Source organism: Chanodichthys erythropterus, chromosome 8, assembly GCF_024489055.1.
Source record: "Chanodichthys erythropterus isolate Z2021 chromosome 8, ASM2448905v1, whole genome shotgun sequence".
NCBI lineage: Eukaryota > Metazoa > Chordata > Actinopteri > Cypriniformes > Xenocyprididae > Chanodichthys > Chanodichthys erythropterus.
Window position 1 is genome coordinate 303,697 of NC_090228.1, and position 27,867 is coordinate 331,563.

Consider the following 27,867-nt stretch of genomic DNA (forward strand, 5'->3'; position numbering starts at 1 on the left):
GCAATAGTTTCAGCCAGATAACGATCTTAATATCAATTTCTGGGTTTGTTATGAAAGCTTGGAAAGAAGAAAAAACTGATGAAAGATTTGATGTGAACTGCTTTACAACCCTTACAGCACACACAAGTCGCAGAGGCGTATTCAGTGGGTGCGGTTTTATAGACAATGTAATATATGGGGCTAGTGCTATACTAGACTTTGGTCATTTGCTTATTTAAGATGTTTACCATTTGTACACAAATATGTCGCCTTTGGCTGCCTTAGTTGGGGACACTTAATATTCAGCAATATTACTGACTTGTCAGTACTGACACTATTAGATGAGAAATGAACTGAGCTGGATGATGACATCACTGTTATAGATGAATTGAACGCATTACATTATTGAACTTTACACAGTCATTGAACAGAACTGATTTCAGCTGAACAATGACACTATTGTCTTTTTTAGAGCTGCTTTTACAGCAGAATTGAACTTTGTTTGCAGCATTGAATTATTATTTTCTTGTCCATTGCGATAAAGCTGCTTTGATACAATCTATATTATATAAAGCACTATATAAATAAAGGTGAATTGACTCGAATTGACACTTTAAAAAGGGCAATATATTAAATTACATATTGGTATTATTTATGGCCCTGTTTAAACCTGGTATTAAGATGCATTTTGGTTGATTGGATCACAAGTGGATGACGCTAAATACAGGTGTAAACGGGGACTAAAATGTTTTGATGTCCATTTTTAACCCCTTCCAGAGGTAGACGAAAACACATTCGACCGGATTGCTTTGGTAGTGTAGACGCTAATGTGGTCGAATGTGTTCAAACAGCCACAAAAGTCCACCATGCATGCTAGCCAGATGGGATTTAAACTTTGTCAGCTAAACAGCCAAGTTTGATTTGAAGATAAAAATTGTGCAAAGCACAATGTTCTCTCACATTCCTGATTTCTAACATGCATTTACCACGTTTGGTGTGGTCTTATAGCTATCAGAGCAGAAACGAAAGCTTATGTATGAAACCATATGTTTTTCCATCGTAGAGTGAGCTTATTTCATCCATTAGATTGAAAGATCTGAAAAACCCATACATTTAACCGCCCATAGATCCTACCCTCGAAGAAATCAGGACAGAAGTGGTCAATAGTGGACAAAAGAGACAGATTAAAATACCAGGTGTAAATAAGAATGTGTCTCCCTTGTCTACTTGTGATCTGATCGAGCAAAACACATCTTAATACAAGGTGTAAACTGGGCCTATATATATGGCAACAGATTTAGGATATTTGTGAATCCTGTTTTTTCAGAGTTTAAAACTCTGATCAACACTCAAAAATGTTCACAACTTTTAATATATATACACTCCCAGTCAAAAATTTGGGGTAAGATCAATTTGAAAGAAATATGTTTATTTAGCAAAGATGCAATAAATTGATCAAAAGTGACTTATGTTATAAGATTTAAATTAATAATGATAAATGTTTCTTGAGCAGCAAATCATCATATTAGAATGATTTCTGAAGGATCATGTGACACCGAAGACTAGGGCTGGGTAAAAAATATTGATTTCTCGATTTTAATCGATTCTCATTTTTATGAACCGATATTGATTGTTAAATCTCAAGAATCGATTAGTCTAGTCTGTTTTCAGTTGATGAATGATTAGAATATGTAGCGCCTCCCACCAAAAAAAAATCACAATAATCTTTGTGCTTTGTTACTTTTGATATGAAGCGAAGTCTCGGATTTCAAATGACCTCCATCTTATTATGAGATTCAAAAAATAAATACCATTTTGGCTCTGTTTAATGTGATGTGACAGATCGCTTTAGCGCCTTAAAGAGAAGCGGCAGCACGAGCTCATGTGAACATCCTCTCCTCTGCTTTAATACCAGTTACAGCGCGAAATAAACATGCATGAACATCTGAAGGTATGTTAAAATATACAGTACAACCAAAATCCGTATCATGTCACATGAAATCGCTCAATCAGTGTTTCAACCACGGAAAGACGTCAATAAAACCATAAACTCATTAGTCAGCTAGAAAAATGTACTCTAGAAAGCAGCATTCTGATATATATAGCTATGCACCATTACATATTCATTGTAATTTTTAATGTTCTTAAATATTTGATGCCTGTTTGAATGAATCAGTTATGACAGCCACGATTTAAATGTTTATATTTAAAAAAAAAACAAATTGGAGTAGAAATATGTAATATGTAATTCTAAACTTTATTTATAATAAAAACATAATTTAGTGTCATTTAAGTGTTTGTATATAAATAAGGTTAACCTTCAATATTATTATAGTAGTACCAACTGACTCACATGTGTAGTTTACAGCGTTAGTTGATTTTTTTTCCTCTAGAAAATTTGCCATGTACTGTAACTGAAATACCACATCCAAAATAACTGATATCGAATCGAATCGAAATCAAATCGAATCATGAAAATTGTGTCAATACCCGGCCCTACTGAAGATTGAAGTAATGATGCTGGAAATTCAGCTTTGATCACAGAAATACATTTCTAAATATATTATAATAAAAACACAGCTATTTTAAATATAATAATATTTCACAATATTAATGTTTTTACTGTATTTTTGACCAAATAAATGTAGTCTTGGTGAGCAGAAGAGACTTCTTTCAAAATTATTAACACAAACTTTTGAACGGTAGTGCACATTTAGGTATATCATAATGTATTGTTAAATAGGTGCCTATAAATGGAAATGATTAAATGGGAATTTTCCTATATAAATATATATATAGTGTGGACAGAGTCTGATACACAGATGTGCCATCAACAATTGCTTTATGTTTGTCTTGAATCATTTGTCTATTTGAGTTGACCCATCACAGTGCTGAATGTTCAGAGTAACTCGAGACGGTCAAGTGCTCACAGACACACACAGATCTGCTCCGTCATTTGGCAAACAAACCTCAAAAAGGCTAGCAGTGAGTTCCTCCAGCTCCTGCCCCAGCTGGTCTCTCACTTTAGAAAGCCTCTCACACTCCTCGTCTTTTAACTTAAGCTCCTTCAGACACATGCAATGACATGAACAGAACACACAAATGAAAAACAGAACAAAAAACAGGGAATGTATGGCTCAGTCTCTCATTTAGCCCATGGCATCAATGTAAAATGGTGGATGATCCAGCACACACACACACACACACACACACACTAAAGTATTCCTTACTAACAAAAAAGTACTGTTGGAAGATCTGGTAAATGTGCAGTTTCTTGAGCAACATTTTACTGACAGTAGCAAATTTAGATATAGTGATATAGAAATAATTATAAACTAAATTAAAATAAAAATCTGAAATTATAAAAAATAATTCAAAATTCTCTGTACAGACTTCAAGCGTTAGAAAAGAGTGGAAGGTTTTTTTTTTTTTTAATGGCATCCCGGATTGCATCGGTGGATTAAATATTTGTTCAGAGCATTTTGTTTTGTAAATGAGGCACAGAGTAATGGAGACATCTTTTGTTGAAAGATGAAGCAGCCAGCTATATTGAATCTGAAAGCAGCTGTTGCGACCATAGTACTGTTGAGCTCCTCAACACAGTTTGTAATATCACTTGCATAACAATACATGGATCTTTTGCATTCAGTGCATTTATGCGAACGGTGCAACAATATTTCAAAAGGAATGAAGCTCACTGTAACTCACAATCCAGAAGTGCCCAATACTGCTCCTTGAGAAACACTGTCCTGCAAAGTTTAGCTCCAATCCTAATTAAATTGACCTGAATCAACTAATAAAATTCTTCAGAATCACTAGAAACTTCTAGGCAGGTGTGTTGGAGGTAAACCTGAAAAAAGGCCCTCCAGGAGCAGGATTGGACACCCTTGACTTAAAGGGATAGTTCACCCAAAAATGAAAATTCTGTCATAATTTACTCACCCTCAAGTTGTTCCAAACCTGTATGAATTTCCTTCTTCTGCTGAACACAAAGGAAGCTATTTTAAAGTACAGGGGTAACCAAACAGTTAATCAGCCCCACTGACTTCCATAGTATGGAAGAAAAAAAAAAAAGAAAAGATTTGGAACAACATGAGCGTGACTACACAATGACAAATTTTTCATTTTTGGATGAACTATCCCTTTAAATCATTTATAATAAACAATGAATTATTCCATAAAAATATTAATTTGTTAATTTTGATTTCATGGTAACAAACTAACATAATGACAATTAGTCCTTCTTTAGAAGTGTCAGTGTAGTAGTAGGGACTAGTCAACATAACTATTTGTCCTAGTTTACTAATGTTAAAGCACCCCTATTATGCCATTTTTTCTTGCATCCAAGTAAAAAAAAAAACGAGATTGGTCTACGGCTTACAATGCGTGTCGGAAACCAAACAGCCATTATCGTATCTGAATTTCAGCTCTGGAGTCTTCCTCAGAAATTGATACACAGTGTTATGAACAGTAAAGATGGAGTCGGTTAACTCATTGCTTCCAGGTTGTACGTCCGAACGCCGGCTCAGTATTGGCCAAGGCTGTTTACGTGAGCAGCACGACGCATGTGTGTGATGCCAATGCAGGAGCCAATACAGAGTCAGCGTTCTGACGTAGAACATGGAAGCTCTGCAATGTGTCTTCAATGTAAACTGTGTGGGAGAAAGACATGGTGGAGAGGAACTAGTTGAATAAGTCATTATTTTTGTTTTGTTTTTGCACACAAAAAGTATTCTCATCGCTACATAACATTAAAGGGTTAGTTCACCCAAAAATGAAAATTCTGTAATTTATTACTTAACCTCATGCCGTTTCACACCCGTAAGACCTTCGTTCATCTTCGGAGCACAAAAAATTAAGATATTTTAGTTGAAATCCGAATATGTTATTTTGTTTTTTTGGTGCTCCAAAAATATTCTCGTCGCTTTATAATATTAATATTGAACCACTGTACTCACATGAAATGATTTAAATATGTTTTTAGTACCTTTATGGATCTTGAGAGAGGAAGTGTCATTGCTCCCTATGGAGGCCTCACGGAGCCATCGGATTTCAACTAAAATATTTTAATTTGTGTTCTGAAGATGAATGAAGGTCTTACGGTGTGGAACGGCATGAGGGTGAGTAATAAATGACAGAATTTTCATTTTTGGGTGAACTAACCCTTTAAGGCTGAACCACTGTATTCACGTTGACTATTTTAACAATGTCTTTATGACCTTGAATGTGGTAATTTTGTTGTTTTCTATGGGAGAAAAAAAACCCTTCTTGGATTTCATCAAAAATACAGTGTTATTGCTTGTTATAGTACAAAAGAGATCAGTGATACTCGATACTCGAATGACGTTTGTTTAGAGTCTCACCCGTTGTGCTTTGGCGAGCTCCTCCTTTAGCTTCTCGTAGCCTTTCTCTCGGACCTCCATAACTGACGGACTTCTGAGACGGGACAGACTGTCTGTGCTCAGGCCCAGGACCTCCTCTCCATCAGCCGACGGGATGCTGCCATCCACCAAATCCGCAGCGGCTGCGGGATCATTTCCACTGTGGAGACAAACATCAATTTGGTTTCTAAACTTCCTCTGGTCTTAAAGTGCAATTACTGAAACTGAAGTGGAGAGAGATTATTGCCCAGCCCTCGCACCAGTGCACACATGGTCAGACAAGAAATGTTGTTGTGCATGAATTAAAAAAATATATATATTCAGGGTGCACATAACTGGTGCACATGCATGGTAAAACTAAACGATTTGCACCAGAAGACATAGAGGGAAGTGCTTTTGAGTACCAACATGTTTGGGGACCGGTTGACAGGGACATGTTTACTTACTGGAGTAGGATTTTTCTCCATGTCTGGTAAGATAGCAATCATGATGATAGGTGTGTTATTTAATTATTAGGGGTGCAATGGATCGCAGTTAATCTGTACGGATAAGGCCCAACGGTTCGGCACGCATGTGAGTGAAAGTTTATCATTTGGAAGTGTTTTGTCTTGCCAATTAACACATTCAAATGATTTTAAAAGTGCAAGAAGAGGCAAAAATCAGAACTCGTGAGCTGTTATCTGTTCCACACCCAAAGCACATGAGAGAGAGAAAGAGGTGCGTTTCAGACAATGCTCGAACACAGAATTTATTCCTCTTTTGCTTAAAGGGACAGATACACACACAATTATGTCAAAATAATAACCTGTATTCTCTCGGTTATGACATTAGCAAACAGTTGAGAAAGAAACCGGATGTGTGTCAGTATATTCAATCCGTGTGTGCATTCCTTCTTAAAGTGACAGCAGCCTAAAATTCTTGCTGTTGTCTGTCATTCATGTTAATAAAATAATAAAAAAAAACATTATTATCATCATCTACCATGTTCGAGAGAAAAGAAGCAAAGTGTGAGTACCAAGCAACATCTTCAGGTGCTCCCTTGAGAACCAGACCAAAAAAAGTTATGTGCGCCCCTGTATATATTAAATTTTAAAAATAATGATGTACACGGATTAATAATAAACACTACAACTTTTCATAAAAAAGTATGAATTGTCAATTTTAATTTTATGTGACTTTAAAGAAATGAATAGGATGGTTTGTGGTTTGCTATTGTTGTGATGTCATGTGTGTGACAGGTTGTCCCGCCCTCACACCAGTGAACGTCATCAGAGAAGAGAAGAGATGTCACTGCAATAAGGTTGCAATAAAGTTTACAAGGAAACATGAATTGATGATGTGCACAGATAAATATTTAAATTTTGCAATATTACATTTAAAAAAAAATGTCAACTTTGATTTCATGGTGACATTAACTCCATCAGCAGACCATCATATATAAAACATTCAGGTACATGCATCATATTCACATACAACAGCTTGTGATTATAAGCTTTTGATGGCACCTCCTCAAAGTAATACAAAATACTTATTTTTGATACTATTTTTGTCTTTTGACAAATACAGTGGGACAGGAAACAGAAATGGGACTGGGACACAGTGTGGGCAGGACTCAAAGCAGCACTACTGTATTTCTAGATGACTAGATAATTTGATCTGCGGATACAAGGGTTATTAATTTGTCATTTTTAATTGAGTTATTATTGCTTTTTTAATGTTATAGCTTTAATTTATTTTTGTTGTTATGTAGCTTCCATGTAATTTCAGTTTCTGTATATTTAGTATTTAAGTATTTTTTATTAACTTAAAGAGTTAAAGGGATAGTTCACCCCAAAATAAATATACGGTCATCATTTACTCCCCCTCATGTCATTACACACCCATGTATGACTTTCTTTCTTTTGTGCAACATAAAAGAAGATATTTTGAAAATAGAATGAATATATATTATATATACATTATATATACATTATATTATATATATATATATATATATATATATATATATATATATATATATATATATATACACACACACACACATACATATATATACATACATACATATATATAATTAATTTGCCGAGGAAATAAACTGACTGGAGCTTCGTGTTTGGTTCTACACCTGCTGTCCCATGTTGTAGTGTTACCTGCCATTAAGGGCGTCCTCTGTGCCCAGGTGTCGCGGGGCCGAATACACGGGCTGGGTGGGCAGCTGGTCGGCTCGGAGAGCGTTAGGTGTGTTCTGGCTGGAGGTCAGCGAGTGTGTGCGGTACAGAGTGCTGGGGGGAGCATTGTGCTTTGGTGGACTCGGGTCGATAACCCCATGAAGATCTGGGGTGGTGGGTGACGCCAGGTTCACCTCATGGAAACCTTCGAGCGGTTCACTGGCCATAGCCACAGATATCTTCATACAATACTCTGTCAAAACATCAGGAGAGGACAGGTAAAATTAGGTTCAATTACAAGAACAAATAAAAGCAAAATGCAATGTCTGTGACCAAAACCATTTCATTAGGATTCGCACAATTACACATTATTAAAACCGGTTAGTCTGTGATAGTAGCTAACTAGCCCTTAAAACTTTTTTAAAGGGATAGTTCACCCAAAAAATTAAAATTATCCCATGATTTACTCACCTTCAAGCCATCCTAAGGGTATATGACTATCTTCTTTTAGACGAACACAATCGGAGATATATTTAAAAATATCCTTAGTCCTCCAAGGTTTATAATGGTCGTGAATGGGGGGCTGCGTTTTGAAGCCAAAAATAATGCATCCATCCATAAAAAAAAGCAATCCATACGAATCCAGTAGGTTAATAAAGACCTTCTGAAGCGAAGCAATGCATTTTTGTAAGAAAAATAGAAATATTTACAACTTTATAAATTCAAATAACTAGCATACAGGATGTTGAAGTATTGTAAGCTTAAGACACCTCTTGTGGTTCAGACATATAGGGCTGTGCAACAAATTTAAGCTCCTCTTCTCTTATATTGAAATTCTCTAACATTTCTCTTTAAAAATTATAATTTTAGACTTATAATCCGTGACCGATGATTTGTTTTCCTCCGCGTTCATCATTACGTTGTGCATCAGGGTCAAAGGATACTCTTCTGCCGCAAATCGACTTGCGCATTCTGTGTTTGGTCGTCCTCCGGAAGCTAGTTATTTGAAGTTAAAAAGTTTTAAATATGGAGATTTTTCTAACAAAGACGCTTTATTAACGCCCTGGAGTCGTATGGATTACTTTTTTTATGGATGGATGCATTATTTTTGGCTTCAAAACTGTTGGAAAGCACTCGGACTACGTCAGAGATGGAACGGGGAATCCGTTTACTGTGGGGAATTTGTCGCGTTGAGTTGCATCCAGTGTAGACAATATCATGGATTATAATGGGTTCTATTGTCTTTAGACGTGTTGCGTCATGCTGTTCGCATCTGGTGTAGATCGGTGTAAGGATATTTTAAATATATATCTGATTGTGTTCGTCTGAAAGAAGATCTATATAGATATATATATATGGCTTGAGTGTGAGTAAATCATGAGATAATTAGCATTTTTGGGTGAACTTTCCCTTTAAAGGTCAAAAGTTTTCTGTAAAGGTTTTCTGGATAGTTCACCCTAAAATGAAAATTTTGTCATCATTTACTCACTCAGAATGTTGGTAACCAAACAGTTGATGGGCCCCATTGACTTCAATAGTATGGGGGAAAAAATACTATGGAAGTCAGTGGGGTCCATCAACTGTTTAGTTACCAACATTCTTCAGAATATCTTCTTTTGTGTTCAGCAGAAGAAAGAAATTCATACAGGTTTGAAAACAATTCATGAACAAACATTAGCAAAATTTATAATAAATATAAACTATAAGGACACATTATCATGATAGTAGGGAAATATGAACGTACCATTGTGATGAAATAATGTTTAAAGCTTTAGAACATAAGTCAGCAGGAAAAGCATAAAGTTTTCATAAGTCTTCATAAACCACGTCTGATTCCTGATTTGTCTTCACCTACAGACACACACAACAAGATCACAAGCCAAAGATGAATGGACAGTCAATCCCAGAATTAACAGAAGAATTATGAGCAAAATCTGAGGGTAAATTACAATGAACATAATGAATATATATATATATATATTAGACGTGCCGATATTCAGTAATGCGATATATCACAATAATGAATATGCACGATATTGTTATCTTGGGCACTTCAAAATACCGTAAATTATAATTTATTACCAATTATTACAATTTTTATAATGCATTTAAGAATACTTTCCCCATCAACCATAAAATGCACAACACCGCTGTATGCTGCGTCAAAACAGACACCCGCACCCGTAAACAAACACAACGTGCATGAGAAGCACATGGCGGAACCAGTGAAGGAGACGCAATGAATGAAAGTGCACGTTCACTCTCTGACAGCAGAGGGCGCTGATGGAACAGCAGAAGTGCAGCGATTACCCCGGAAACCCCACAAACAAACCAATTGCGCTAGTGAAGTTTTTAAAAAGCTTCAAATAACCATTCATTTTTTTTGTAATCTCAATGTTGTTCATCACAGCACCAAATAATTCATACTTAAAGACTTAATAGGCGATTTATTATCAAACTTTTTTTTTATCTGGACTACAACATGCCTTAATGATTAGAAATGTTGTGATTATTTGTTATTGTTCAGTAAGAATTTGAGACATACGGCTTCATTAGTTAACATGTTAATTCATTATTACCAAACTGACCATGAAAAATACTTATAAAGCATTAATTATTCTTAGTTAATTTCTTAGTTACTGTTTAATAACATTACTAAAGTCAAAATAACTTATTCAATGGACCTGAGATAAAACTAACAATGATCAGTTGTATTTCTTAACTAACATTAACAAAAAATAATACTTTCTGTAACAAATGTAGCTATTGTTAGTTAATGCATTAAATAATGAGACCTTATTGTAAAGTGTTACCTGTTGTTCTTTATAGCCTAATTCTTCTGCACTTTAATTTTAAGTTATATTTTTTGTGTATTGTATTATTGTATTTAAATATTCAGAGTTCTTTTTATTACAAAAAGAGTTCTTAAACCTGTTATACTATGACAACACTTTTTTGCAACTTATTTCAATATCGTGATAATACCGTATACCGTGATAAAAGCTTCAGCAATTAATCGCATGAAAATCTGATACCATCACATGCCTAATATAAACACACATGCTCTGTTGCATCAATCTATGTTTATATGTGAATAAAAGTAAATTTTATCCATTATCATAAAGCAATTGTGTCTTCTCAGAAGACTTGTATTAAACAACTTAATTCATATTCCTTTTACGATGCCTTTATGAACTTTCTGAAGCATCAAAATTTGGTGGAATGGACTTTCAACGGAGGGATAGAAATCTCTCATATTTCTTTAAAATATCATCATATGTGTTTCAAAGTTGAGCAAAAGTCTGACTGGCTTGGAATGACATGAGGGTGAGTAAATGATGACAGGATTTTCATTTAGGCGAACTATCCTTTTCATAACATAATAAAACTGTAAGCAGAAATGACTCCAGACTGAACACTGATGTGTGTTACTGGTTTAATGTTCGATCATGTCAGAGAATATGATGTGGTTATTATTCTGTACAAATAATGCAAGTAAACAACTTAATTTAAGAAAGTTGGTAAAAGTCACATAGCAAGCTACACAACAATGACACGAAGAATGCTAATGACATAGTGAAGAAAATATTTGAGTTTCTTTTAGATTCTGGACATTTATAAGCCAACTTCATGAGGTTCATCCTGGGATGCTTTTAAACTGTACTGAAGGAGGAACATGTGTGATGAACACTTCATGATATTTCACCTGGTAGAATCAATAAAGCTGGAAAGTTCAAGTTTAAGATCAAGAGAAACCTTTGTCAAAACGTTTTTGCTGATCAATATACATCATGAATGAATAAACTCAACATTTAGATGACATTCTGTGGAGAAGGCATGTATCTATGCTTAGCGTCCACACTTGTGAATGCTGTAATAAGCTAAATGGATATCTGATAGGCTAGAACTGTTCGCTCATGAAATATTGAGTCCTGTTGCTGCTGGAAGTGCTCCAGCCTATCTACACTAGCTCTAACTTTCACCAGTGGAAAGATCACTAGCTATCTGGAACATGAGTGTTTATAACTTTACATAGATTTTTATGAAGTTATTTTGTCATTCAACATTGCAGTCCTATAGCACCTCCCCCTCCACTATGTAATTAGAACTGCAACAGTTGAGGGCTGTTATTGTTGGCATTTTATTCTATTTAAATATCTTTTAGGTATCAATCTGCATATGCAATAGACATCAGTTATGCTCATCTTTGCTCACTCCTTTGAAGGTTTCTTGAGTAAAACTAGTCTATGTTTACTGAAATGCATACAAAAAACCTGAGCCGGAAGCAATGCGACCTGTTTAACAGAATATGGAGGTTTGTTGTTCACAACTCCCATTGTGTAAATAATACAAAAATGCAAGCTTACTGCAAATAATGTGACCATTGATTACATTTGCATTCATTCTTGCGATCACAAGTCCTGGATGGACTGATCACTTCTGGGAATGAGGATGCAACACAAATACTAACTATGAATTTGCAATTGCATTTGAACTTTGATTGTAATGTTTCTTTATATGGTGCCCTTAAAACGTCCAGGAAATACCCTGGACAATATTGGCACAGATCATTATCATTCTGGAATTATTTTGAAATGATGAGAGTAACAGAAACTATGAACACAGCAATCTGTGTTCTGACTTGTCTGTTGTGTATTAATCTCAATAGGTGCGCTGAGACAATAATCTTTGCTAAAGTAACCTTGGCCTGTTTAATCCAATAATCAGGCATCATGTCTGACTGCCACATTTATAATAATGACATTATTATGGCATCAAAAGGAAATCATTATTGCTTCTCTTGAATAAAAACAGCTATTTTTAATGCATTAATTCCAAGAAAAGAATGAATGAATGAATAAAAATGAATGCTGATACTCTTTAGAGTGTTTCCAAAAATTTAGATGACGCTGTACTTCATTGTGTTTGTTGTGCTATTGTGCTCGTTGTTTAGATTTTTAAACGCGTGTTTCAGTCCACAGAAGAAATGTGCTCATCACATCTATTGTAATCGTGACCTCTTTTCTGTCCACATGCAATTCATCATTTCATCAGTTCATACTACAGAACAAGACCAGTGCTTTTGACCCAAATCATTAACGAACAATACACAAAACTGTCCTTAAAATTAAACACTAACATTTATTAATATTAAATAATTAATATTAATCCTGTCCTAGGAAGATTTACTTTAGTTTTAAAACTTCTTCACAGCTAGCGTACACCTGTTTTGTGTAGTTTTGTTGTTGGTCTTTAGAGGACTAGGACATCACTCAACCAGTCCACGTTCACCTGTCTAATTTGATGAACTTATATCGAGTGAAAGACAAATTTGCACTGACATACTGTAGAGTTTGACCAAACGTGACCTTTGACATCAACAGAAGATGTGGGAAGTGTCCTATTTTATAAACTTAGCAAGTTTTATAATATTTGTTTTGCAGTTCACAACCTATCAGAACAAATCTGTGGTGTGTTTTGAGAGTGACTAGTTTAGTTAGTTGTTAGTCCTTGTCCAGGTTTAGTCAGTCTTTTCCAACCTTGTGATTGAACATTGGGTTTTTAGTTTTGCCCTTCTGTAGAGGCACTCCAGGGGCCAGTTGCATAAACTATGCCACTATGTATTAAAGGGGACCTATAATACCCCTTTCACAAGATGTAATATACAGTGCTCAGCGTAAATGAGCACAACCCCTTTGAAAAGTAACATTTTAAACAAAATCTCAAAAACAATTTCCAAAATGTTGACAAGACTAAGTTTTATATAGCATCTGTTTAACTTATAACATAAAAGTGAGGTTAATAATATAACTTACAGAACAAAATTTTCAGTTTTACTTAAATTAGGGTGATGCAAAAATTAGTACACCCTACTGAATGTCTCTGGAGCAAAGCTAAATTTTAGACTACAAATGTCTAATTTAACAAGAATTCAACCACAGGTGAGTCGAATTATTCATTACACAGGTGTCGCCATTTCATGCTGTCAGCAATGGCACCACATGGAAGAGAAATGTCACAAGACCTGAGAAAAAAATAATTTCTTTACACCAGAAAGGTGAAGGCTACAAGAAGATCAGCAAAGCTTTACTTATCAGTCAGAAAACTGTAGCAAAAGCGGTACAAAAATGTAAAAAAGATGGACTGCAACCATCTCACAGGAAGTTAACGCCTCGACAGGAGTGTCTTCTGATGAGAAGGGTTGAAGAAAATCGGCATGCAAGTTCACTGCAGTTATCTAAAGAAGTAGAAAGCCAAACTGGGGTGACTATTTCCTGTGACACAATGCGGCGTACACTGCAGAGGAATGGCATGCATGGGTGCCGTCCACGAAAGAAGCCTCTCCTAAAGCCCAGGCACAAAAAAGCCCATCTAGAGTTTGCCAGGGCCCATTCTGACAAAGATGAAGACTACTGGGACTCTATACTCTGGAGTGATGAGACCAAGATAAATGTTTTTGAAACTGATGGCTTCAAAACTGTATGGCGTCGCAAAGGTGAGGAATACAAAGAAAAATGCATGGTGCCTACAGTGAAACATGGTGGTGGCAGTGTCCTTATGTGGGGCTGCATGAGTGCTGCTGGTGTCGGGGAGCTGCATTTCATTGATGGCATCATGAATTCACAGATGTACTGCTCTATAGTGAAAGAGAAGATGCTTCCATCACTCCGTGCCCTTGGTCGTCGTGCACTTTTCCAACATGACAATGATGCTAAACACACACCTAAGGCCACTGTTGGATTTCTGAAGAAGAACAGGGTGAAAGTGATTCAGTGGCTGAACTCAATCGAACACCTGTGGGGAATTCTGAAGAGACAAGTTGAGCATCACTCTCCATCCAGCATCCAGTCTCTAATAGTCATTCTTGAAGAATGGAAAAAGATAGATGTTGCAAAATGTGGCCAACTTGTTAATTCCATGCCTAGAAGACTTGGTGCTGTCATTAAAAATCATGGAGGCCATACAAAGTACTAGATGTAGTAGTTTTTGTTGCGGGGTGTACTCATCTTTGCATCACCCTAATTTGAGTAAATATGAAAAATGTGTAAACTAAGTTATATTATTAACCTTACTTTCGTGTTACAAGTTAAACCGATGTTGTATTAAACTCAGTCTTGTCAACATTTTGGAAATTGTTTTTTTGTTTATTGAGATACTGTTTAAAATGTTACTTTTCAAAGGGGGTGTACTCATTTACACTGAGCACAGTAAGTCTCTGGTGTCCCCATAATGTGTCTGAAGTTTCAGCTCAAAATACCCCACAGATCATTTATTACAGCTTGTCATATTTGCCCCTATTTGATTGTGCGAAAAAAAGAAGAAAAAAAAAAAAACGCCATTTTTGTGTGTGTCCCTTTAAATGCAAATTAACTGCTGCTCCTGGCCGCTTACCAGAAGAGGGCAAAGCTTTAACAGCTCACGCTTCGGTTGCTCAACAACAACAAAGCTGGAGAATCTCACGCAGCCAAAATGAGGATTGTCCGTTACAGTCTTCAGCCTTACATTGTTCAAACCGGAGTTGACACTGATGTAGAGACTCAGGAAGAAGTTACAACTTATAGAATGCAGCTAGACGTTTCTGAATGGTTAGTGGATAAATTTATGTAGTTGCTGTGGAGTTGATTCAACTCATCGACTAGCATGTGCCGTCATGTTAATCTTTTGTGCAAATCCAGTGTTGAATTGACCCTTGTTTGTGAAGCAGTCCGGCATAAAATGATAGCATGGTAACTACACTCTACAACAACTCTTCCTCTTCTCTAAAGTAGCCCAACATGGCCTCATCCCCTTTGTTGCATGTTCTCGAGGGTTCACTTACCCGGGAAGAAGCTTGTTGTAGTCCTTACCAGCCATTTGTTGTATTCTTTAAACAGAGAATTCTTTAAAATATCCCCCTTTGCATTGAACTTTGAGCGTTGCAAACTTTGCAGACATTGTTTATGCTCAAACAGCAAAATTGAACACTAACTAAAGTAAAAAAAAAAGAAAGAGAAATCATAATCAACCACCCCTTTAACTAGTTTGACTAACTAAGTGTGGTCAAAGTCATCAGAAATGTTAATTAGTAGCTTCCCTCCCTTGATTTTCCTCAATCTTTCTGGTGAGGTCAGGTGTAGCAAACGTCAAACATGCACAAATCACGCTAACAGTGTCTGTTTCACGTCCATCTTTCGTGGTTTGATTTTCATTCTAATCTGTAATGTAAACATTGACAACTGTGTATGAAACATGCTTCACTGTTTTGGTGCAAGATGGCAACATAGGATGCAGAGTACAGACTGTGTTTATGTATTGTCACGTAGCAGCATTATTTCATCTTATTGCTTAACCAGAGTCATATGAACACAATCACCTACATTCAACTACCCAATAGAGGAATGTATCACTCTAGCAGACACACACAGACAGTAGGTGTGATCCTGAGACTAAACTACTGCTGAATGTGTGTCTGACAGCATGCAGCTCAATATATGTAGCTTAAAGGTACAATTTGTGATATTTTTTCCGCTAGAGGTCGCTAGAAGCCTATTCAAAACAAAGGCGTAGTTTGATGACGCCAATTTTTAGAGCGGAAACTTGGGACATGTGGTCTCCATATCAACGGACGGTGCAAAAGAATAGGGCTTGGAGTCTGGAAGAACTCATGTTCGTGGATGCGATTATTAACGTTACTGTAGTATGAAGCAGAGCAGGAGCGAGTGTTGCGGGAGCTGAACGAGGAGCTGGAGCGATTGATCAACACACGCCTCACGAGCAGCGGGACTTTTATTATGACACAGTCGCCGGCGCCGCTTCCGCTTTTCCGGTCATGAGTTTATGGGAGCTGTCCTTGTCGACAGGAGCAGTGGCAGATGGTAAACAGTAATTATGTTCCATAAATAAGTAACAAAATCCACCATAAAACGTGCAAGAAGTAAATAAGGAACTGCTTGAAGCAACTAGTGGTTTGCTGGACGCTAGACACTACTTCCGCATTTGTCCACGACACGGTTTTCATGTGGTTTCTACGTCAGTAAAGGCGGTAACAAAGGTAACTGACGTCATTGACAGGCGACTGCACTGCCCCGTGTCACTGTTTAGAATGGGAATTTTCTCATGATTTACAAGTAGTTGAAAACATTAGAGATATTGTTAGTAATCAGCTGGACAAAATATATAACACTAGGCTAGTGGTTTTTGGATATTTTACTGCAAAAATTTTACATATTGTACCTTTAATGTTGGTCATTGTGTTCACGTGGTTCGTCCTGTTGAGGAGATACTTTACTAAGTGATCAGATTAATTATTACCTACTGGACAATAAAATGAGTGAAAAAGTCCTAGAGAGTTACAATGAAGGAGGGACCGGATCCATATTTGGAGACCAGAAAGATACTTGAAGGTGCAGGTGAAAAACTGCATTCTCACGCGAGCATAACCCTACCTCTGCGTTGCTAAACATACAGTATGTTGGGACGGGGGTGCCAGAATTGCAACTGACAGAATGTGTGCTGTAGCATGATACTAAAATCTTCTTCAAATTGTGGAGACATTTGAATCATTCACAATCTAATATTGGGATACTGCACACCCCTAATTGTAACCACCCAGTCCATGTAGGGGTGTAACAATATTCAAACCAAACTGAAAAACGGGGAGATACACCACCCCACGATACATACCGCGGTACTCTCATGGCGTACCAAACGTCCCCTGCCCTTGCTGCCCCAGCCCAGCCCTGGCCCATTGTTGAGCTTGACCTCACTTTACCTTGTGTCACAAACATAATTTTGCTTCTTTGACATTTGATTCCATAGTAATTGGGGTGTAACAGTACACATATTTGTCTTGCAAATTTTCGGCATGTGTACACATAATTTACTTATGTGTACACAATGAATACAGTGTTGCAGCCTAACCAACATTAAACACCAATAATCGCAATAAGCTCAGTCTTTTGTTACTTTTTATAAGAAATAAAGTGTCATCTTTAAAATTCTGTCCATTTTATCACAGAATTAAAAAAAATATGCAGTTTTGCTGCTCTTTAATGTGGCGTGACAGATCACTGTATAGGTGCCTCAGCGCAGAGAGCGAGTGAACACGATCATCTCTTCCTCTTTAATACTAGTAACAGAATAAACATGAATGAACATCTGAAGGTATGTTGAAAGATACAGTACACTGGTGGAAAGACATCAATAAGACTTGTAAAGCTTGTAAACAATATGTCACATAGCATTTACCTCAGGCAAGTCATTCAGTGTCCACAGCTTGTTAATTCAGTAGCAAAATAAACTATAATTTTTATAAAAATTAAAAACATTTAATTCAGTTGGATAATTGTCACTTCAACTCTAGTTATGTATTTCGTCATTGAGGAAAATACTATGCAAACATCTCATCTCGGTCTCGTCTCGTGAGCTGTCTCGTCACACCCCTATTGCATACGATTTGTTATTTGAGGGTTGATTATTATTACATCTAAAAATGAATAGCAACTGAATTTAGGCTAATGGTTTGGGCTTTATTGTTAAACTTTAATAGTATAGTAATGTGCATGATTACAGCATTAGCAGAGATAATGTTTTCTATCCTTGAGAAATTTTCAATTATAATTGAATTAATTTAAATTACTGTAACTTACACTAAAGTACGAACTGCAACTGACAGACGTCACGTTCACTGAGAACTATTGAACAAGTGTATAGGGCTTTAACCTATGGTTTTACCTGATCTCTGATCAGTTTTATACATTTGTATATGTTTTAATTATACATTAGAATAATTAAAATGAATAATGGTAGTTATTAATCTCTTATTGGCCTGTTTAGCTTGAGCCATGGAACAAAGAAACAAGCCTTTAAAATTGATAAAAGAACACATATTATACAGACACTCTATATTTAATCTTATTAGATGATTATTTAATTCCATTTGATTGATTTTACTTTCAATAAAACTTTTGCAATACATTTGTTAAAGAGTATTTTTAATGCATGTTTGGCCTGAGTTTTGTTGAATTTCCACTGTTCTGACCACTAGGGGTCATCGTGGAGACGGGTGTTAGATTGTTTCGAAGCCTTGAATCATTACGGCACATTTGCTTCAACTGTTTCAGTGTTTCACGAAGCCTCGATCTGTCCATCACTACCAATTACTTAAATCAATCAAAATACTACATAGACTGCTACCAATAAAATGTTATCATTAACAAAAACCTGAGATAAGTCAAGCTGCATCTGAAATAGCATAAATTTAATTTACACAGACTGTTTAATGTTACTCATAAGCTATAAAATTAACAGGAACTCAATTACATGGTCATTATTAGCTATGTTTCCATCCAAAATTGCGTATTTATCTTATGCGCAGGTGTCACTCGTATTGTTTTGAATGGGAGAAAGTGCAACACACAATATGGCGGAATAAGTCCTGCCTTCTAAATAAGGTCCAATTGCCGACTGGTAAAATCATTGCGTCACTGCAGTGGCCGTTAGAAGCTCAGTTTTTTGTCAGACGGTTGTTGTCAGATTTCATTGGTGATTACAAATATGAAATTTAATCGAAAGCTTGGCAAACAGCTTTGGAGAATTTGATGTTTCCCCATTCAAAGAGATAGGAGCTGCACTTGGATGCCCGAGAGGCGTTTCAAAGATGGCCGCCGAGTGAAATGACTTGTCTTAAGGGACTTTGATAATGCTCAACGCTGCAAAACGAAATCTGATGGAATGCCGCAGTCGGATGGATTGAATGAACATTAAGTATTGTAGTTTGTTTAACCAATTTTATCACTTAAACATATATTCTATTATATAAATATTTTGAAACAAATTTCCATGACTTTACCTAAACTTTCTCTGTTTATTTAGTTTTCCAAAACTTTTCCAGGCCCGGAAATTTCCGTTTGAAAAATCCATGCCATGACTTTTCCAGGTTTTTCATGACCATACTGGTATACGGTCATGAAAAGCATTACAAGCACCATGCTTAACCATTTGATCTACAGTTCCACCCATAACCTCAAAACACCCTGGCATCGTGTGGCAGACAGCTTTGCACAAAACTGCATTAAATAAAGGATGGAGGAGCCGTGATGAAATGTAATATGTTTGATTCTCTGCTGGCCAAATCACACGAACCTCATCATAAATAGGCCTGAGGTTCTGCAGGTTTGTCTATAGGCCTCCATCAGTAACAGCACGAAGGATCTAATGTGAATTTTTTTAACTAACTTGGACATCTTTGAGCAACATTAGTTTAGTCTTCTATGGGAGATGCAGTAGATGACACTAATAACAATGGTTATATAGTAGGTGCACAATGACTCCACTGTCACCAGCACAGGGATCAGGTATCCCGCCTGACCTGAAGGCATTCGACCCCCACATGCTGTTTACTACATAGGGCTCACGAAGAGGGGGGCTGAACAAATTCCCTCAGGAGCTCCCCAGCAGACACTGCTAGTACACTACAAAATAGAGCAAGTATGCTGCATACACACTGTCAGTATGGTTATATTAGGCTTTCAGAGCAAGATGGACCAGAAATGCTGGATACAGAAACAACTCCATATTATTATATAAACACACCTGCTATTTTTATATGCAGAGGGGAAATTAAGGCCTGTCATGTTATTATATTTATGCTTTCAACAACCCCTGAGGAGTATGATATTGTAAAGCACTGCAAGTGTGATCCTCAACATCATGTCATAAACTCCTTATGAATAATGCATCAAAGCCTCATTAACACAATGACATAATACTCTGGATTTGGCGTTGATGCAATGAATAAAAGCAAGAATCATTGTTAAAAGCGCAAGATGGCTGTCTAATGTAAGTACACTCACATGTCCTGAAGGGATTGTGTGTCTGTCATGTATCCCGCTCCTCCTTCAAGAAAATACACGAATATAATTAATATTAATACATTAACGCTTGCACGGTTAACGTTACACGGTTCGCGCTTTTCCTCTCATAACGCATGTCTTTCTCGTAATAAACTAGTGTTCGGTTAAAGACAGTAACCAGGGACAGACAAAGAGACAAACAAGAGCCACCGGCAGCCACCATCCCGCTTCATGATTGTGCTGTTCAATGTTGAATACGATTCCTACTATGGCGACGGTTTCTTCATGAATATTAATTAGGTCGCGCTGACGTTTCTCAGGTACTTTCATTTGGGGTCCAGACACGTGATCTAATTAATATTCAAAAGCTTCGTTTATTCGTCAGCTGTCCAGCGCCCGCCTACCAACGCCTGCCTTTCATCCAATCAGAACGACATATTGATCGATTATGAAATTACCTAATTAATATTTCACGAGCCAAGCGGTTGCCATAGTACGACCGTTCATCCAACAATCAATCCTGTCAGATTAGGCGGAGGCTCAGACCGGCTCACGCAAGCGCTGTTAAATCGCTTCTTTTATAAAACATTTTAATAAACATAAAAAAAAAATAAAACAAACATGACTTATTAACCTTAAGTAATAATAATAAATCCCACTCAGGTGTTTGTTTATGATTATAATTATGTACAGCAGCGCCGCGCATCGGGCAGTTTGAATCATAATTTAACTGACAACGATGATTAATAATACTGGATTGTGTGTTCTCTCCATATTACTGTAAATATCAAATTTCTTTGGATGTTATGTCGACCTTGAAGAACAAAACTTTGTTTTTGTGGGAAATATTAAAGGGTTATTTTACCCAAAAATGAAAATAATGTCATTAATTACTCATCCTCATGTCGTTCTAGAACTGTAAGACCTTCGTTTATCTTCAGAACACAAATTAAGATATTGTTGATGAAATCCGATGGCTCAGTGAGGCCTCTCAAGGTCTATAAAGGTACTAAAACCATATTTGAATCAGTTCATGTGAGTTCAGTGATTCTAACTTAATATTATAAAGCGACACAAATACCTATTGTGCGGCAAAAAGAAAAAACAAAATAATGACTTTTCACCAATATCTATATGGGCCGATTTCAAAACACTGCTTCATGAAGCTTCTGAGCTTTTCGAATCTTTTGTTTCAAATTAGTGATTCGGATCTCCTATCAAACTGCTAAACTGCTGAAATCACGTGACTTTGGCGCTCCGATTCACTGATTCGATTTGTAAAGCTCTGAAGCAGTGTTTTGAAATTGGCCCATATAGATATTGGTGAAAAGTCTTTGTTTTTTTGACGCACAAAAAGTTTGCTTTATAATATAATATACATATATAATAAGTATTCGCTTTATAATATTAAGATATAACCACTGAACTCACATGAACTGTTTCAAATATGTTTTTAGTACCTTTATGGACCTTGAGAGTTTCAATGGCATTGCTCTCAATAGACGCCTCACTGAGTCATCGGATTTCAACAAAAATATCTTAATTTGTGTTCCGAAGATGAACAAAGGTCTTACGGGTGTAGAACGACATGAAGGTGAGTAATAAATTACATTATTTTAATTTTTTTAAATTTAAAATTTAACAAGTTTTTTCTCGTAATTTAATGAGTTTATTCTCACCATTTTATCTCGACTTTTTTCTCAAAATTTAACGACATTTTTCTCATAATTTAACAAATTTGTTCTCGTAATTTAACAACGTTTTTCTCGTAATTTAATGACTTTATTCTCAACATTTATCTCGAATTTTAACGAGTTTTTTCTCGTAATTTAACAAGTTTATTCTCAACATTTTATATCGACATTTTTCTTGAAATTTAATGAGATTTTTCTCGAAATTTAACAACTTTGATCTTGAGATGGTTTTATTTTTTTATTATTGCTTGGCCCTAATCCTCTTCCGTAAGTCCCTGGCCCAAAAAAGGTTTGAGAACCCCTGGTGTAAAGCACAACAAATATATTTAAATTCTAAGGAAGTACCTGCAGAAATCACTGTGCTTATGTGCGATGAATTGCATGCCATCACATGAAAAAACATGCATAACTGTTATCCCACACTATACTTCAGTTTGTAGGCGAACGCAAGTGGTCCCCGTCATTTTGCCAAGTAAGACAAGTTCCTGGATCAACATATTTTTGTTGATCCTGGAACAACATTATTGTCCAAAAATTTAGTCCTAACCCTATCCTTACCCCTAAACCTAACCCTACCCATAAGTTATCACTAAAATCAGAGGGAAATGATAAGAGAATAACACTGATGTAGACGCATATACTGGTTGTAAGCCTAAACTAAACTGTGTACTTGTCCCTCAGATCTGACTGGTTGATTGGAATGTTGATCCAGGAACATGTACTTCGTGAAATCAGTTCACTATACTTAAGTTTATGCATTTAGTGTATGACATAAATTTCATCAGCAAAGCCAGATTTTTGTAACTGTGCATAGTCTGTGCGCTCAGCTTATGAACATGCATCTTGAATTTATTAGCACTTGAACACTACACTGTAAAAAAAAATCAAAATCTTACAGAAAATAACTTTCATTACAGTAGTTTTCTTTTATTTTGAATTTGTACTCAAAACTGTAAAATTACAAACAATATCTGTAAAATTAACAACTCGGCTGTTATTTGAAGTATTATGCCATTAATGGCAAATTATAGTAATTCTCATTTTTATACAAAAAAAATTACTGTATTTCTATTTAAATTACATACAAATGTATGTAAAACTACAAAAATAATGTTGATAATAATTCACGAAATCACCACCAGATGGTGCAAAGGTTGGCACTATTGCTCACACTATAAAAAAAGAAAGAAAATCATATAAAAAAAAAAAAAAAAAACAGTTGGCAATGGCTGCCAAGCAAAAACTGTAAAATTTAGGTTAAATATCCCAATGTAAACAAATATCAAAAACTTTGAAAGAAATTTTCATTAAACATTTTACTGCAAAAACAATGTTATTTTATAGGTATTTCCTGATTTATTATGATCAAACACATTCACTGTCAAAAAATCAGTCAAATGACTGGCAGCCAGGGCATCATGCACATAGTATTTTTGAGGGGGCACCTCTACGGGGGGGATGGGGTGTGACAGCAGAACTGTTTGTGTTTTATGCGGAAAAAACTAACCCCCAAATAAAAATAATTACCTAGTTCTGGCATGAAACTCTAGATGGCGCAGGCTTATAGATCTTTATTTTGTAGTGAACATGTCATTATCTACATAGCACAGCTGATTGGTTGCTTTTGTATCAGCGGCCAATGAGCTGCGGCTCAACACTTTTGGAATCAACATCTAAGATAAGTGAATGATGTTTCATTCTCTGCACATATTGTGTCGTCCGGCTATTAATTCCTAAATGGAGCAATCTTTGATTTGAGCAAACAAAAAAGTTTTAAACTAGCTTAATGTTAGAAAAGTTTTAAACTAGTGTCACATGAACTGTTGCAAGAGCGAATTACTGAAGCAGCAGTGTTTACTGCATGTGTTTATGCAGCAGCAGCAGTCTATTGTATGTCATTGCTATTTTATATGCTGTTAGGTATCAATATGAAAACAGTTAAAGTGATATAAGCATTTGTGCTTTAAATGGCATTCTCCATCTTTAGCGGTAAAACTTCAATGACACATTCATTTATTTCCAGAGCATGTTTTCATTAGCTATGCTAAATATGTGTGTCTGAGTCACTCTAAAAACAATCAATACAGTTAAACTAAAGTTAAAATAAAGATATTTACAGTCTTGTGGTGTGATTTACTAAGCATAAGCTGGAGCATTATACAGTTTGTCTATCCAGCAGCAAATGGTCTATTGTATCTCTGTGTGTATACGTTGTCTAATATATATAACAAGGTTAAAGTAAAATAATATTCACATTCAACAGGGTTATGTTTAGCTGCATAAAATAATTACATGTTCTTTTATTTAAAGGGTATATGTTTTCATTAGCTATGCTTAACATGTTGATGCAGCATCAGAGCACGTCATACCTGTCATTCATTATAGCTCCTAATGGCTTTTCAACTATCAAACAAGAGAATAAGGGTTATGTAATCATTATTAAATGACTTAATTGATAATACTTGCTCAGGTGGTTGCTGGGTTTCTTATAACATGCGTTTCTAGTGCTAAGTCAGGTCGGCAAGGTAGCCCAGGCACACATAGCCTTAGGTCATTAGTATTACGTTGGTTGGCAAAGCAGCCAAGGCACACATAGATAGTAAAAGAAAAGAAAAAAAAGGGTTTTGTCCTATCCCTTCTGTCTATGTCATCATTGTGCAGTTGTACAGTACCTCACATAAGTGAGTTACATTTTTGTAGTTATAATATTATTTCTTCAGTGTTGTCACATGAAAAGATATGACACTTTGCTACAGTGTAAAGTAGTGAGGGTACAGCTTGTATAACAGTGTAAATTTGCTGTCCCCTCAAAATAACTCAACACACAGCCATTAATGTCTAAACCGCTGGCCACAAAAGTGAGTACACCCCTAAGTGAAAATGTCCAAATTGGGCCTAAAGTGTCAATATTTTGTGTGGCCACCATTATTTTCCAGCACTGCCTTAACCCTCTTGGGCATGGAGTTCACCAGAGCTTCACAGGTTCGCACTGGAGTCCTCTTCCACTCCTCCATGACGACATCACGGAGCTGGTGGATGTTAGAGACCTTGAACTCCTCCATCCCACAGATGCTCAATAGGGTTTAGGTACCCTCAGCTTCTTTAGCAAGGCAGTGGTCATCTTGGAGGTGTGTTTGGGGTCGTTATCATGTTGGAATACTGCCCTGCGGCCCAGTCTCCAAAGGGAGAGGATCATGTTCTGCTCATTCATGGTTCCCTCAATGAACTGTAGCTCCCCAGTGCCGGCAGCACTCATGCAGCCCCAGACCATGACACTCCCACCACCATGCTTGACTGTAGGCAAGACACACTTTGTACTCATCATCTGGTTGCCGCCACACACGCTTGACACCATCTGAACTAAATAAGTTTATCTTGGTCTCATCAGACCACAGGACATGGTTCCAGTAATCCATGTCCTTAGTCTGCTTGTCTTCAGCAAACTGTTTGTGGGGTTTCTTGTGCATCATCTTTAGAAGAGACTTCATTTCTGGGACGACAGCCATGCAGACTAATTTGATGCAGTGTGCGGCGTATGGTCTGTGCACTGACAGGCTGACCCCTACCCCTTCAACCTCTGTAGCAATGCTGGCAGCACTCATACGTCTATTTCCCAAACACAGCCTGTGGATATGACACTCAGCACGTGCACTCAACTTCTTTGGTCGACCATGGTGAGGTCTGTTCTGGTCTTGGCCACCGTGCTGCAGCTCAGTTTCAGGGTCTTGGCAATCTTCTTATAGCCTACACCATCTTTATGTAGAGCAACAATTCTTTTTTTCAGATCCTCAGAGAGTTCTTTGCCATGAGGTGCCATATTGAACTTCCAGTGACCAATATGAGAGAGTGAGAGTGATAACACCAAATTTAATACACCTGCTGCCCATTCACACCAGAGACCCTGTAAAACTAACGAGTCATATGACACCGGGAGAGAAAATGGCAAGTCACATGACACCGGGGAGAGAAAATGGCTAATTGGGCCCAATTTTCACTTAGGGGTGTACTCACTTTTGTGGCCAGTGGTTTAGACATTAACAGCTGTGTGTTGAGTTATTTTGAGGGGACAGCAAATTTACACTGTTATACAAGCTGTACACTCACTACTTTACATTGTAGCAAAGTGTCAATTCTTCAGTGTTGTCACATGAAAAGATATAATAAAATATTTACAAAAATGTGAGGGGTGTACTCACTTCTGTAATATACTGTATGCATATCTGCCGATGCAGCAGCTTTTTTCTCACTCAAGCTTTTTATTCTCACTAGAATAAAACTTTACTTTAGCTTTCACAGTAATAATTACTGCAGTGTCATCATATCCATTTATACTTTTGAATTATTGAAGTGAGAACATACATTATTAATGCATTTATTGTCACTATTCCAGAATATTAAGATTTTTAGGACTATACGTCCTGCATTGATTCAGTCTTCCATGCATTTTGTAGCTTATAGAAACAAACTAATTTAAAGCATATAAGCACTGACACTGCAAGGCAAAAAATGGTTCTGCATGAATCACCAATGGCTGTGTGACATATTCAAAACTAAGATATTCAACAACTTTGGGGCACTATTCATTTTGTACCTAAAATATTCTAAGATTAAAGTAAACTTTATAGTTACCTACACAATGTGTATATATAAGATGTCAATAAAACACGTTGTCAAATTAAATTTTAAAGGATTATTGCCGCATCCATAGACATCAGTGTATATTTTACAAGCTATTAATGTTTTTTTTCTACTTACTGTATTTAATTGTCAGAAACATGAAATAAAAATTATATGGTTGAAAACATAACCATATATCACTGTTCAGTCCGTCCGTCTCTGGCTCGGCGCCAGCCAAAGCACAAACACAGATTTGAATTTAGTAGTTGATAACGTGACTCACATCATACATAATGTGATCACATAACGTGATCGTATGCTTCAAAGGATTAATTATCAATTTTTTTGTCTTTTGGAAGCTGCATTCAAATCTATTTGGTTCAAACATCTGAGGTGCCCCCTCCATTTGACATGATGCCTCTGCAGGCAGCAACAGAACATTAAAGACAAACAGATCTCTCGAGATCTCAGCATCTTCAATTACAATCCAGTCTGACTATTTATTTAATACCAAAGTTTATATTGAGAATTAAAAAAGGTTTAGATGGTCTAGATCGCCGTTATTGTGATTGTGACCCTATTCCTACTATTTTTTTCTCTGTTTGCTGTAATTGTGTGTTTCTAAACAACATTTGTTATGGCAAATTTCTGATTAGATGAAGTGATATAGTCATCATGTATTTGTGATATAGTCATCATGTAGTGGCCTGATTCACTAATATCACCTAATGTATATTAGCTGTTAATTTCACATTATTTAAAACAGCCTTCCAATATTATGGCATCAGTGTCATGGCAATCATATATTCTGAAAAAAGCTTCTTTTTGATGTTCAGAGATGATCTTTTTATCTGAATATTTCGACTGTCACCAATGTTGAGGTTCATACACTGATTCTTGATATCTGTGAACAATGCTACGGTGAACAAAGTGAAATTAATAACTAACAAAAATATGAAATAATTTAATCATAGATTAGACTCTGGACAAGACCAGTCCACTACATGATGGCTATATCAAGAAGTGCCAACTTCATCTGATCACATTTTCTTTTGCCATACCAAAATGTGCTTTAGATATACACAGTTTCAGCAGCCAGAAACTAAATCAAACACTGATCACCATAATGATAACTCCAAACTTATTATTTTCAATAAAACATCAACATCTAAACCTCTGTTAATTGCCAATAAGA

At 36.3% G+C, this 27,867-nt stretch overlaps 1 protein-coding gene across 2 annotated transcripts in view; it reads right to left on the reverse strand.

Moving 5' to 3' along the window:
• The window catches only part of rab3ip (RAB3A interacting protein (rabin3)), a 37,436-nt gene extending 16,855 nt beyond the window's left edge, over positions 1-20,581 (reverse strand). For both annotated transcript variants that reach the window (XM_067390771.1, XM_067390770.1), the window contains exons 1-5: positions 20,362-20,581; positions 9,273-9,379; positions 7,511-7,781; positions 5,343-5,520; positions 2,949-3,044 (exon numbers count right to left, since the gene is read on the reverse strand). In XM_067390771.1, the coding sequence (XP_067246872.1) occupies positions 2,949-3,044; positions 5,343-5,520; positions 7,511-7,773 (537 nt within the window). In that variant the 5' untranslated portion in view covers positions 7,774-7,781; positions 9,273-9,379; positions 20,362-20,581. The remainder of the gene's footprint in view (positions 1-2,948; positions 3,045-5,342; positions 5,521-7,510; positions 7,782-9,272; positions 9,380-20,361) is intronic.
• Between the last annotated feature and the right edge of the window lie 7,286 nt (positions 20,582-27,867).